Here is a 13,153-nt window from a genome sequence, read left to right on the forward strand (position 1 = left end):
AGTAGCAGGAATACTTTTCACCTAGTGGCAGGTACTACCTAATCTGTATGCCTTTCATGGATACAACATACTTTCACCATATAAACTACAGACACGTTTACCTTTGAATCTCTGATCCGTTCTGCAGCACTTGCAGACAGATTGCTGTCACTGTGAGTTCGGCTCATGTTTGCACTTGAGTTGGAGGCAGAGTTGCCGCCACTGGAGCCGCTGCTGCTTGCAGTGCTGACCATACTGGCTCCACTGCTTACACTGGCGCCACTCACGCCACTTGTACTAGCTGCACTGTAACTGGTCCTTTTCCAGTTCTCTCGTGTGGAGCGCTGACGTGGACTATGTTCCTTGATATAGCTTCTGACCTGATGGTAACATACAGAAAAAACAAAACCATGTTAAAATGTAAAAGAACACCTTGCTATAAGTTTACCATGTCACCGATTCCATCCTTTGAAAATGCCTAATATTATAAGTAATACGCTGTAGTATCGGTATGTGTTCGCTCTCCTCTCTTTAGCACTTTAAGTCCTGTTTCGTTAGTATGGGATCGTGTAACTTTCTGCATATTCTACTGTCCCCCCTCTGCCAATTCAACCTTGCACAGAGGTAATGCATCAGTGCAGTTATCCACCCAGTCTAGTGTCCAAACAAACCTGTTTCAGCTTTTCATCAGTCAGACAGTTCAGCTCAATGATAAATTCGCTGTCCGTAGGAGAAATCTGCGCCGTAGGATCAATGATTTTTATGATGTCAAGCTGTTCCCGTAGCCCCATCTCTGTGCTCACTTTTCGACTGAGGTATTCTATGTATTCCACCTAAAAGAAAACAAAAAAGTCAAATTTGTGCGATTTACATACAGCACTCAAAACAGTGTGATGAACAAGTGTCAGACCATGCTGCAGCTCATTGAAAAGTGGTGGGCTAGCGATTCCCACCAATGTTGCCTCTTCAATATCTGATTCGACGGAGACCCCCCCCCACAAAGAGGTCGGCAAGCGATTATCATAAACTGAAAGCATATCCTATCAATATCCCTTCACATTACAAGATTGATTTTTCAAATGATCATTAAAAATCCTAGCAGGTCTCAAAAACATAGGGATTTTCAATTTTCATTGTAATTTCTCGATGCCTATGCTATTGGCCACAGCCAAAGTCTGTCAGAGGTGGTCAGTTTCCTAGGTAAAGAGCACGTAATTGCAAGCTCTGATATAAATCTCAGGGGTGCTTCTCTGAAGCAGACCAGATAGCTAAATCCCAAAAAATTCAGTGCCACTCTGTTCCTCCTATAACAAAGGCTAATGTGTCTAACGTAGTGGCATCACAAATGATACAGTCTGGGCCAGTGGCACGATGATGATGCCACAAGTCCAAACTGCCAATCAAGGAGTGCATCACCCCTAAAAGGAGGAAGGAAGTTGACAGATGGGGAGCGGTGTACTCCTAAAGGCAAATCATAAGAGCAAACCTTTAACGATTGGTTTTCCCAACCGTATAAACAAATTACATGTTTGGAAACATTTACATGACGGCTGTGCGCTAGTCAAAGGGGTGTGGATCTGTATAAACAACTGGAGGAAGGGGGACATGCAGACTACAGGGATCACACAAAATGATAAATCAGACTTTTATTGGTAAACACAGAACTACAAAACATTAAAAGACATTAAAACCACAAACAATACATTAAGCCCATAATAGGGCTATGTCTTGCCTCAGCCCTTTAGCCTGGATGTGTATAAAAATGTTCAAAAGCAATTGCATAATATCCTGATCACCAAAGTTAATACAAAGGTTACAGTCCCTCTACCACAAAAAAAAAACAAAAAAAAAAAAACTAGATTTTGGGTACTCACCGTAAAATCTGTTTCACGGAGCCTTCGTTGGGGGACACAGGAAACCATGGTGTATGCTGCTGCCACTAGGAGGTTAACACTATGCAAAAATAGGGATTTTTGTGTACTCACCGTAAAATCCTTTTCTCCGAGCCAATCATTGGGGGACACAGACAGTGGGTGTTATGCTGCTGGCCACTAGGAGGACACTAAGTAAACCAGAAAAAAAAGTTAGCTCCTCCCCAGCAGTATACACCCTCTCGCTGGATGAAATTTCTCCAGTTCGGTGAAAAAAGCAGTAGGAGCATAAACAGTCAACAATAACCATAACTATGTCAAAGCCTAAGAATGCTACAGTGAGCCAATAGGCTAAACAGGGTGGGTGCTGTGTCCCCCAATGATTGGCTCGGAGAAAAGGATTTTAAGGTGAGCACACAAAAATCCCTATTTCTCCTACGCCTCATTGGGGGACACAGACAGTGGGACGTCCTAAAGCAGTCCCTGGGTGGGGAGCATACATCTGCTAATACCCCATGTACCACTGAGGTACTGCTGATTGCAGGCTGCGTCTGCCGAGAGCTGCATCCACAGAGGCCTGAGAATGAATTAGGCAATGTTTGTAAAGGTATGCAGGCTGGACCAAGTTACAGCCTTGCGGACAGGCCTGAGAATGAATTTGGTAATGTTTTGTAAAAAGTATGCAGACTGGACGAAGCCGCAGCCTTGCAGACCTGTTCTGCCAAGGCCTGGTGCCAAATGGCCGAAGAGGCGCCTACTGACCGGGTATAGTGCGCCTTAATCCCTGCTGGGACAGGCGCGTTCCTGACACGGTAGGATTCCTGAATCGCCAAGCGAATCCACCTGGCTAGCGTTGCTTTTGACGCGACTAGTCCCTAGTCCTACAGCGGTTCGAAAGGAGCCTCCTGTAAGGCCCCGAGAACCATGTTAAGGTCCCATGATTCCAATGGCCTTCTATAAGGAGGCACCACATGGGAAACTCCCTGAATGAACGTCTTGACCTGAAGTTTGGTGGCAATTTTGCGTTGGAAAAGCACTGACAAGGCTGAAATTTGGCCCTTGAGCGAGCTAAGCGCGAGGCCTGATTTTAATCCAGATTGAAGGAGTTCCAATATGGCAAGAATGGAAAACACCAGAGGTGATCGACCATGATCCTTGCACCACGAAAAAGAAGGTTTTCCAGGTGCGGTGATAGATGCACATGGACACATGCTTCTTACCACTAATCATGGTGGAAATCACGTCGTGAGACAACCCAGCCTGTGCTAAAACCCAGGATTCATCAGCCACGCCGCAAAAACAGGATTTTTGGGTTGCTTACCGTAAAATCTGTTTCTCGGAGCCTTCATTGGGGGACACAGAGACCTTGGGTGTATGCTGCTGCCACTAGGAGGCTGACACTATGCACAAAAAAAGATAGCTCCTCCTCCGCAGTGTACACCCCACCGACCGGCAGAGAATTCCTCAGTTAGTGAGAAAGCAGTAGGAGAAGTAACCGAATAGGTCGATAACATAAACAACTCAACTGTAACCATTCTGTAAAACATGGGAGGGTGCTGTGTCCCCCAATGAAGGCTCCGAGAAACAGATTTTACGGTAAGCAACCCAAAAATCCTGTTTTCTCGTTCGCCTTATTGGGGGACACAGAGACCTTGGGACGTCCCAAAGCAGTCCCTGGGGTGGGAAACAAACTTCCATCAGGCCAGCGGACTCACCACCGCGGCCTGCAGAATCCGTCTACCTAGGCTGGCGTCCGCCGAAGCGTAGGTGTGGACTCTGTAGAATTTCACAAACATGTGAACCGATGACCATGTTGCAGCTTTGCAAAGCTGCAGTGCGGAAGCTCTGTGGCGCACCGCCCAGGAGGCACCCACTGCTCGAGCAGAGTGGGCCCTGATACCCGGAGGGGCTCCGCGACGTTTAACACGGTAGGCTTCCAGGATAGCCGATCTGATCCAGCGAGCAATGGTGGCTTTTGACGCCGGGTGACCTTTCCGCGCTCCATCAGGGATAATGAAAAGAGACTCTGTCTTTCGCAAGGAAGTCGTCCTAGACAGATAGACTCTTACCGCCCTAACCAGGTCCAGCTTGTTCAAGGACCGCTCTCGGGGATGAGTTGGATTCGGACAAAAGGACGGGAGCACGATATCCTCGTTGAGGTGAAACGAGGACACCACCTTCGGAAGGAACGAGGGCGGAGGCCGCAGAACTACCTTATCCTGGTGGAGAACCAGAAAGGGAGAGCGGCACGAAAGAGCTGCCAATTCCGACACGCGCCGGACGGAGGTGATGGCCACCAGAAAGGCTACCTTCCAAGAAAGGAGAGAAAGGGAAATATCCCTGAGGGGTTTCAAAGGGCGGACCTTGCAGAACCTCAAGAACCATATTAAGATCCCATGGATCCGCGGGCGCCCGGTACGGCGGGACCGTGTGAGCCACGCCCTGAAGAAAGGTCTTAACCTGAGGACGGGAAGCCAATGTTTTCTGAAACAGAATGGACAGCGCCGAAACTTGACCCTTCAGGGAACTGAGGGCAAGCCCCGCATCCAATCCTGCCTGAAGAAACGCTAGGACTGAAGGGAGCGAAAAGGACATGGGCGCGACGTCATTGGTCTCACACCAAGTGAAATAGGCCTTCCAAGTACGGTAGTAAATCTTGGAAGATGATGGCTTTCTGGCTCGGATCATGGTCTGAATTACGTGGTCGGAAAATCCTGCTCGTTTCAGAACCTCGGTCTCAACAGCCACGCCGTTAAATTGAGCGGCCGAGAATTGGGGTGGCAAATCGGACCCTGAGACAGCAGATCTGTTCTGTCTGGAAGCTTCCAGGGGGCGTCCGCGAGAAGGTTGACAATGTCCGCGAACCAAGACCTTCTGGGCCAATTCGGGGCGATGAGAATGACCGGAAGTCCTTCTGCCTTGATCTTCTTCAACAGCTTGGGAAGAAGAGGCAGAGGAGGGAACAGGTAGGGAAGTTCGAACTGGGACCAAGGAACGGCCAGGGCGTCGGCGCCCACTGCCAGAGGGTCCCGAGACCTGGACACGAATTGTGGGACTTTCCTGTTGAGGCGAGACGCCATGAGGTCTACATCCGGGGTTCCCCACCGAAGGCAGAGCAGATGAAACACTTCCGGATGTAGGGACCATTCTCCCGCCGCGAGACCCTCGCGGCTGAGAAAATCGGCGGCCCAGTTGTCTACGCCGGGAATGTGAACCGCGGAAATTGTCGGGACGGAAATCTCCGCCCAACGAAGAATCTTGGACACCTCCGCCAGGGCTGAAACACTCCGTGTTCCCCCTTGGCGGTTGACATATGCCACCGCTGTGGCGTTGTCTGTCTGAATCCGTACCGGCAGTCCCTTGAGGAGCCTTTCCCAGTGGACCAGAGCAAGATGGATCGCTCGAATCTCCAGAACGTTGATCGGTAGCGCTGATTCCCGATCCGACCATCGACCCTGAACAGTGTGGTTGCGGAACACAGCACCCCAACCGAGGAGACTGGCATCTGTGGTTACTATCTGCCAGTGAATGGGAAGGAAGTATCGACCCGATAGAATGAGAGGTGACGACAACCACCAGTTGAGAGACCGCTTGATCCGGTAAGAAAGATGGACAGGGCGATCCAGGGACCGAGGCGACCTGTTCCACTTCGACAGAATGGCCTGCTGGAGAGGCCTGGCGTGAAATTGGGCAAAGGGAACTGCCTCTATCGCCGCGACCATCTTTCCCAGGACCCTCATGGCTGTACGGAGGGATGGGAATCGCGAGGTCTGCAGCGATCGTACTTCCTGCTGCAGAGAGAGAACCTTTTCTTGTGGGAGAAAGACCCTTGACCGACGAGTGTCGAACAGAAGACCTAGAAAGACCAGGCGTTGGGTAGGAACCAGACAGGACTTTTTCCTGTTGACGATCCACCCGAAATTGGAAAGAGTGTCCAGGACGATTGACAAACTTTGGTGAGCCTGTTGGAATGAGGGAGCCTTGATCAGAATATCGTCTAGGTACGGGAAAAGAACGAGGCCTCTGACTCTCAACAAAGCCATCAACGCAGCCATGATCTTCGTGAAGACTCTGGGAGCGGTGGCAAGACCGAAGGGCAGTGCGACAAACTGGTAGTGGTGCTGTCGAATCGCAAAGCGCAGGAACTTCTGATGTCCGGAGAAAATTGGAACATGTAAATAGGCATCTTGGATGTCTATTGAGCACATGAATTCCTGCTCCTCCATGGAGGTGATGACCGAGCGAAGCGACTCCATGCGGAAGTGGCGAAGGCGGACCCTCTTGTTGAGCAGCTTGAGATCCAAGATGGGTCGAACTGCGCCGTCTTTTTTCGGCACTACAAACAGGTTCGAGTAGAACCCCGTGAAGCGCTCCGATTCGGGAACGGGCACAATCACCCCGGAACTGAGGAGAGCGGCGATAGCTGTAGAGAACCCCGGGATCAAGGCTGGATCCTTTGGAGGCCGGGATTCGAAGAAACGATCCCGTGGGAGAGAGACGAACTCTATCTTGTATCCTGAGGATACGACCTCCCTGACCCAGGCGTCCTCCACGGCGGCCAGCCAAACGTCCCTGAAGGAAAGAAGTCGACCTCCCAATTGGAAAGGCCCTTCGCGTGCCCGATGATAGTCATGCTGAAGTAGACCGTCCAGATCTAGACGGTCTGCCCTGGGAGGAGTGGGGTCGCCAGGAAGGAGTGGGTCTGAAGGAAACTTTCCTTCTCTCCTGGCGAGCCTGCGGTCTCTGTTGGCTGGAGGAGTTGTCCGCCGTATTGAAACAGCGGAAAGTCCGAAAGGGTCGAAACTGACGCCTTAGTGGGGGTCTGCGAGGCTTGGACTGAGGGAGGAGTGAACTCGTGCCTCCGGTGGCGTCCTTAATAATCTGGTCCAATTGGGACCCAAAGAGGCGCACCCCCTGAAAAGGCAGGTTAGTGATGGACTTTTTAGAAGACAAGTCCGCTTGCCATGCCTTTAGCCAAAGTGTACGTCGAATTGCAATAACGTTGCTTGACGCCTGAACTGCACAGGATGCAGCATCCAAGGAAGCGGAGAGAAGATAGTCCCCAGCATGGGAGATCTGATTGGCGAGACTGGCCAAATGCTCCGGTTGCGCCTTATCTAAGATGCCCTGCCGAAGGTCGTCTGCCCACGTGGCTATGGTCTTTGCTGTCCAGGATGAAGCAAAGATTGGACACACCGCCGCTGAAGCCGCTTCAAAGGCAGACTTCGCCAGGGATTCTATAATCCTGTCATTAGAATCCTTTAGGGACGCCACGCCTGAAAGCGGGAGAACCGTGTTATTGGATAGCCTGGACACGGGCGGATCGACCGAGGGAGAGGCCGACCAGTTGTCCGTGAGCTCCTTAGCAAATGGGTAGAGTATGCCGAGACGTTTTCCTCTTTGAAAGCGTCTGGTCGGATCCTCTCTTTCCTTGGTAAAAATTTTCCCAAACTGGGAATGGAAAGGAAAAACCCTGGAGGGAGTTTCTGCCCGTCTGAACGAAACCTCCTGATCTGAGGATTTCGCAGGGGAGTCAGCAATATCAAAGGTATGATGGATCGCAGCAATGAGGTCCTGCACTGTGACCTTCATGCTTGCATCCTGGTCTGAATCCAGCTCTAAAATCCCCTCAGATGACCTGTCCGAAAGCGCTTCCCCTGACTCGGGAGAGGAGGCCCGAGAGGGAGACTGGTGAGAAGGGCTATGCGGTGAGATGGGACTAGGAGAGGATTCCGGCTGGGAATCTTGCCTGGGTCTTTTGCGACTACCGCTGGCTGATTCAGATGGAACAATTTGGGACCTGCTTGGCCCTGCTGAAGAGTCCAGGGGCAACTTATCAAGAACGGCCACCAGGGACTGAGACACCCTGGTGAGGTCTGCCACTGATTGAGATAGCGAGGAGGCCCAGCCAGGCATGGGGGGGCTCACTCTCACCTGGGGCCGCAGATGGCTCCTGGACGGCGTCAGGCTGAATTGGATTGCTACAATCCAGGCAGAGGGGAGTGGACTGGCCTGAGGGAAGTTTGCGATTGCACGAAGAACATGCAAAGTACTTGACTAAAGTGCAGGGGGGGAGGTAGAGCGGGTACGATCAGACTTAGACATAGTGAAAAGCTGAGGTAATGCCGGAAGGTTGGGGGACAGAGGGCGGAGAAGGGTCAGTCTGCAGTGCAGAGCTACTCACGGTCCGGTGTCCCCAGAAGCGATGCTCTGCGACCTGTCAGTGGATGCAGGTCAGAGCGAAATCCGGCCGACAGACCTCCTGAAAAAAACCAGCTGGAGAAGATGCTGTCCAGTGAGGAGCTGGTGCCCGGCTAACAGGCTGGGAAAATGGCGCCGTCCTGAGAAAAAGCGCGCCTTAGGAGAGGAGGGAGGGCGGAGCACCACGCAGGGTTAACGATTCACCGCCCTCTAGCCAATAACAGGCTGGGCAGGTGAAGGACAGGCGGTGGGAGGGCCTGGGAAGAGCGGGAGAGAAGCCCGCTTAGAAGAAAGGGGCGGGGGGCGTGGCCGCAACGCAGCGGTAGGCCCGAACTGAAGCCGGGGCCTAAATTAGTTGCGGCGGCCGCCTGTCAGCAGGGGGTCGGCGCGGAGGTCCGAAAAAGTGGGACGCCGCAGTCGCAAGTCGCTCTCAATGGGAAAAAACCCTGTGCTCCCTGTACCCAGAAAGGGGGGAGGGAAGGGGGGGGATGCCCAGCAACATTGAGCTGCCTATAGCCTTGTGGCGACTGCGAGCGACCGCAGCGCCTACCCCTGTGACCATTGAAGAGTTGACCGTCGGGAATGGGCAGCCAGGTAAATAAATATGAAGCCGGGGCCTAATACTCACCCATCCACGATCCGTTACCTGTCTGAAGAAGTCTTGCGTCTCATCCAACCGACAGGCTCTGGTAGGCGAGTGGGAGGGAGACTGGCGACAAGGACCCCTGGAGTCGCTGGCACGTCTTGGTGTCGGCGTCCGTCTGGCTGGTCCTGCCGCGGAGAACTGCAAGGATACGGGGTGGCAGTACACGCCGTACTTGCAGACTCCATGTGGGAGTACAGATGTGACTTTTCACTCTGTATCCCTCCGTAGAACCTGAAAAGGAACGACGCACGACGAGGTAGATATGGGTCTAATAAAAGACCCGTGTCCACCTCCGACTGACACTAAGCTAAACTGAGGAATTCTCTGCCGGTCGGTGGGGTGTACACTGCGGAGGAGGAGATATCTTTTTTTGTGCATAGTGTCAGCCTCCTAGTGGCAGCAGCATACACCCAAGGTCTCTGTGTCCCCCAATAAGGCGAACGAGAAAGACAGGGCTCCGGAGTTCTGGTGGTAAATCGGGCACTGCGAGAGTAGATCCATGCAACCTGGAAGTCACCAGGGGACGTCGGCGACTAGTTGTATTAGTTCTGCATACCATGCTCGGCGTGGCCAATCTGGCGTGACTGGTATCACTGGTACTTCCTCCGCTCTGATCTTCTTGATGACCCTTGGAAGCAAAACCGGTGCCATGGCAGAACTACGGCATCCGCTCCGATGGCGCATGGATCGCGCGATCGGGAAATGAACAAAGGAACCTTGTTGTTTAGTCTTGAGGCCATGAGATCCACATCCAGAGGTCCCCCAACGATGACAAATCTGCTGAAAGACTTCCGGATGAAGAGACCACTTCCCCGAGGCAATGCCTTGGCGACTGAGAAAATCTGCCGCCCAATTTTTTACACCTGGGATGTGGATTGCTGATATGGGCGAATGGTTAGTCTCGGCCCAATGGAGGATGTGACTCACTTCGTGCATGGCCATCCTGCTCCGGGTACCTCCCTGGCGGTTGATATACGCTACAGCCGTGGCGTTGTCGGATTGAATCCTGATGTGTCCTGCGAGGAGATGGTGGAAACTCTGTAGAGCTAATCTGATCGCTCATATCTCCAAAATGTTAATGGGGAGACGTGACTCTCGGGTTGACCAATGACCCTGTGCCGTGTGGTGATAAGAGACCGCACCGCAGCCGAGGAGATTTGTGTCGGTGGTTACTACCAACAATCTTACTGGGAGAAAAGACCTCCCTTGATTCAGGGAGGACCTCAGTGACCACCACCTGAGGGCTTGCCTGACCCGCAGGGACAGAGGGATCCGACGGTCCAGGGAAAATGGGGTCTTGTCGCAAGCTAACAGCAACGCATGTTGTAAGGGACGTAGGTGGAACTGTGCAAATGGAACTGCTTCCATCGCTGCCACCATCTTTCCGAGAACTCTCATGCTGAAATGAATGGAGTGAGAAAGCGGTGGGGAAAGAGTCTGCGCTGCCTCTTGTAAGGCTTAGGTCCCTTCTGGAGAGAGAGTGACCAACCCGCGGGAAGTGTCCAAGATCATTCCTAAAAGGGAAATCTGCTGAGCCGGTTTTGGGAAAGACTTTTCAAAGTTTATCTTCCACCCCAGGCGAGAAAGTATATTCACGGTTATCCACGGATTCCTCGTAGGCTGGAAGGGACGGACCCTTGATGAGCAGGTCGTCCAGATACGGTAACACCACTACTCCCAGAGAGTAGAGAATGGCCATGACAGCCGCCATGACCTTGGTAAAGACCCTGGGGGCGGTGACGAGTCCGAAGGGCAAGACCAAGAACTGGAAATGTTCCTCGTGAATTGCAAAACGCAGGAACTGCTGGTGGGTCGGGCAGATCGGAATGTGAAGGTAAGCGTCCTTGATGTCGATGGATGCTAAGAACTCTCCTTTTTCCATGGAAGCGACAACTGATCAGAGAGATTCCATTTGGAATCGCCGTACCTTGACAAACTGATTTAACAGTTTGAGATCCAGAATGGGTCGCATTGTCCAGTCCTTTTTTGGAACCACAAAATAAAATCTCTTAAACCTTTCGTGAAGAGGGACCGGAATGATGACTCCGTCCCTTAGCAGAGTCTGAACAGCCCGAAGGAAGGCTCGTCTTTTTCTTGGGGGGAGAGGAAAGGAAAAACCGATTTGGAGGGAGAGAAGAAAATCCTATATTGTATCCGGAGGACACCAGCTCCCTGACCCACTTGTCTTCATTGGGTAGATCTATGAGATATGGCTCCCCTACATCCAGAAGCCCTAGGCCTGGGTTTCCAAGAGCAGTTAGGTCTGTATGAGACCTGGGAGCCTCTGTCTCTACGCAGGAACCAACCTGAACCAGAAGAGAAGGTAGAGGGGGACCAACTGGAATTGTTGCGAGAAAGTCGAAAATGCGTCAGCTGTTGGTTGTGAAACGGCCGAAAAGCCCTTATGTTGAGGAAGGAATTTACTTTTTCCCCCGGTAGTATCAGAAATGAGCTGGTCCAGTTCCCCTCCAAAAAGACAACCCCTTTGAAAAGGGGAGAGAAGTAAACACTCTTTTAGATGTGGCAACCGCCCGCCAGCCGCGGAGCCATAGGGCTCTTCTAATGGAGATCGCATTAGCGGCAGTTTGAGCCGCGCAATTGGCGGCATCAAAAGAAGCGTCTACTACAAAGTACGCAGCGTGAATCATCTGCCTGGCGACAGTGGTTGCCTCCGGAGGAAGATTGGTGCCCTGGAAGGAAGTAATCAAGCGGCCCAAATTGCCGCGAAAGATGGAAAAAAAACGCTGCTCCTGAAGCTTCAAAAAAAAAAAAAACTGAACGGGCAAGGTAGTCAGTTTGACGATCGGAAGGGTTTCTGACTGAGGGACCCTCAGAAACAGATAGGAGCGTTTTAGAAGCAAGACGCGGTACAGGAGGGTCCACCAGAGGGGACTGTAACCAATCCTTCATTAGGTCTGGATCAAAAGGGTATTTAGCCTGAGTAGACTTTTGCCCAGTGAACCGCTTATATGTTTCTGGACGGCTGGTAAATAACCTGCGCACACGCTTGGTTTTCCTAAATGAGATAGGGAGTGCTGGAGCTGGAATATTTTCCTCATCTAACTCCAGAATCCTGTTGACTGATTCTATAAGAGAATCAAGCAACTCTTGATCAGTTGGGGGATTCTGAGGGGCTGACGAGTCAGATTTGAATTCAGAATCGTGCTCGCTGTGAATCTCAGGAGAGGGCGAGCGACAGAAGTCGCCAATGCTGAGGCGCGAACGTGACTAGGGGACGCGCATGGGTCCGCTTTCTAGAGACCTGACCATCCCTTGAACGAGTACGGCCCCTGCTGGTGGCCGGTTTCCGGCCGATGCCAGAGCCCTCCTCGGGAAGTAAGGACGCTTTCTGGCTAGAGTCCTCTTTGAGGGAGAATATAGCCTGGGGGTCAGAGACTCCACCGACCGTGACAACGACGCAGCCCACTCAGGGGTGCTAAACGCAGGAGGCCCGTCAGCAGCGGCGGCGAGAGGCGTTGGAGCGCAGGTCGGGACGCAGTCCGTGCATAACGGATTAGTCTGTGCACTGGGTAAGGCAGACTTGTAAGTGGTGTACACGGTAAAAAACGCAGTGTGCTTCTTAACAGCCCGTTTAGCCTCCTTAGATTGAGGCATAGCGCTCCAGAAAGGGTTAACAGCAGAGTCTGCAGCTGCAGAGAATGTGCCAGGAAGGGGTTAAGCTTTAATCTGAGGGCAGATGCAGCTTACCCACTGTCCTGTGCTGTGTCCCCTGGGAGGAAAGCGGTGGCCCTGTGGTGTCAACCGGCATTCAGCTGTCCAGAGCAGAAAGGGTTAACGGCAGCTGAGGTAACAGACATGGCCCCAGAGATTAGAATTGCTCGTCTCGTAAGGAATGAGAGGCGCCAAGAGGAGGGGGCGGCGACATTAGCGCGGGCGGTGCTATTCAAATTGCGGCCTAGTAGGCCGGGGACTAAAGTTTTGGCCGGGGGGCCGCGACCAGGCGCTAGTGTACCGCTTCTCCCGGGGACAAGGACCCAACCCCATACCTAAACTCCTGTGCTCAGGCATGTCGTTGCTGATCGCTTGGAAAGTGATGGGTTGGTCACACTCGTCAAACATAGTGTTTGACAAGTGTGACCAGCTTTTTACTATTGAGGCTGCCTATGAGGCCCGGGAAGGCTGCACGTGACGCCGGAAGGTAAATATACCCCGATTTTTTATTCTTTTTTTTTTTTTTTACAGGGGTATGGTACCCAGGGCCTGGAGGACAGTCTCCTCTCCTCCACACCATGGGTACCATCCGCACGAGACGCTTAACTTTACGCATGGTGGGCATAGCCACATGCGGGAAGTAAGCAGTTCTTATGCATTCCTATGGGTGCGGAATCTCGGCAATTCTTTGCGATTCCGCAAAAAGAATGAGCATGCTGCGTTTTTTTCCGCGATGCGATTCCACTGCGGAAAAAAGCGCAGCATTAGTACAGCATGTGCGGAA

The 13,153-nt window shown here is 52.1% G+C and overlaps 1 protein-coding gene across 1 annotated transcript in view; it reads right to left on the reverse strand.

Moving 5' to 3' along the window:
* Positions 1-13,153, reverse strand: part of FAM199X (family with sequence similarity 199, X-linked) — a 41,855-nt gene that overhangs the window by 9,679 nt on the left and 19,023 nt on the right. The window contains exons 4-5 of the mRNA XM_073543632.1: positions 651-812; positions 102-359 (exon numbers count right to left, since the gene is read on the reverse strand). Coding sequence (XP_073399733.1) covers positions 102-359; positions 651-812 — 420 coding nt within the window. The remainder of the gene's footprint in view (positions 1-101; positions 360-650; positions 813-13,153) is intronic.

Source organism: Dendrobates tinctorius, unplaced genomic scaffold (genome assembly GCF_039654945.1).
Source record: "Dendrobates tinctorius isolate UK_male_01 unplaced genomic scaffold, ASM3965494v1 ptg000133l, whole genome shotgun sequence".
In the NCBI taxonomy this organism is placed as follows: Eukaryota; Metazoa; Chordata; class Amphibia; order Anura; family Dendrobatidae; genus Dendrobates; species Dendrobates tinctorius.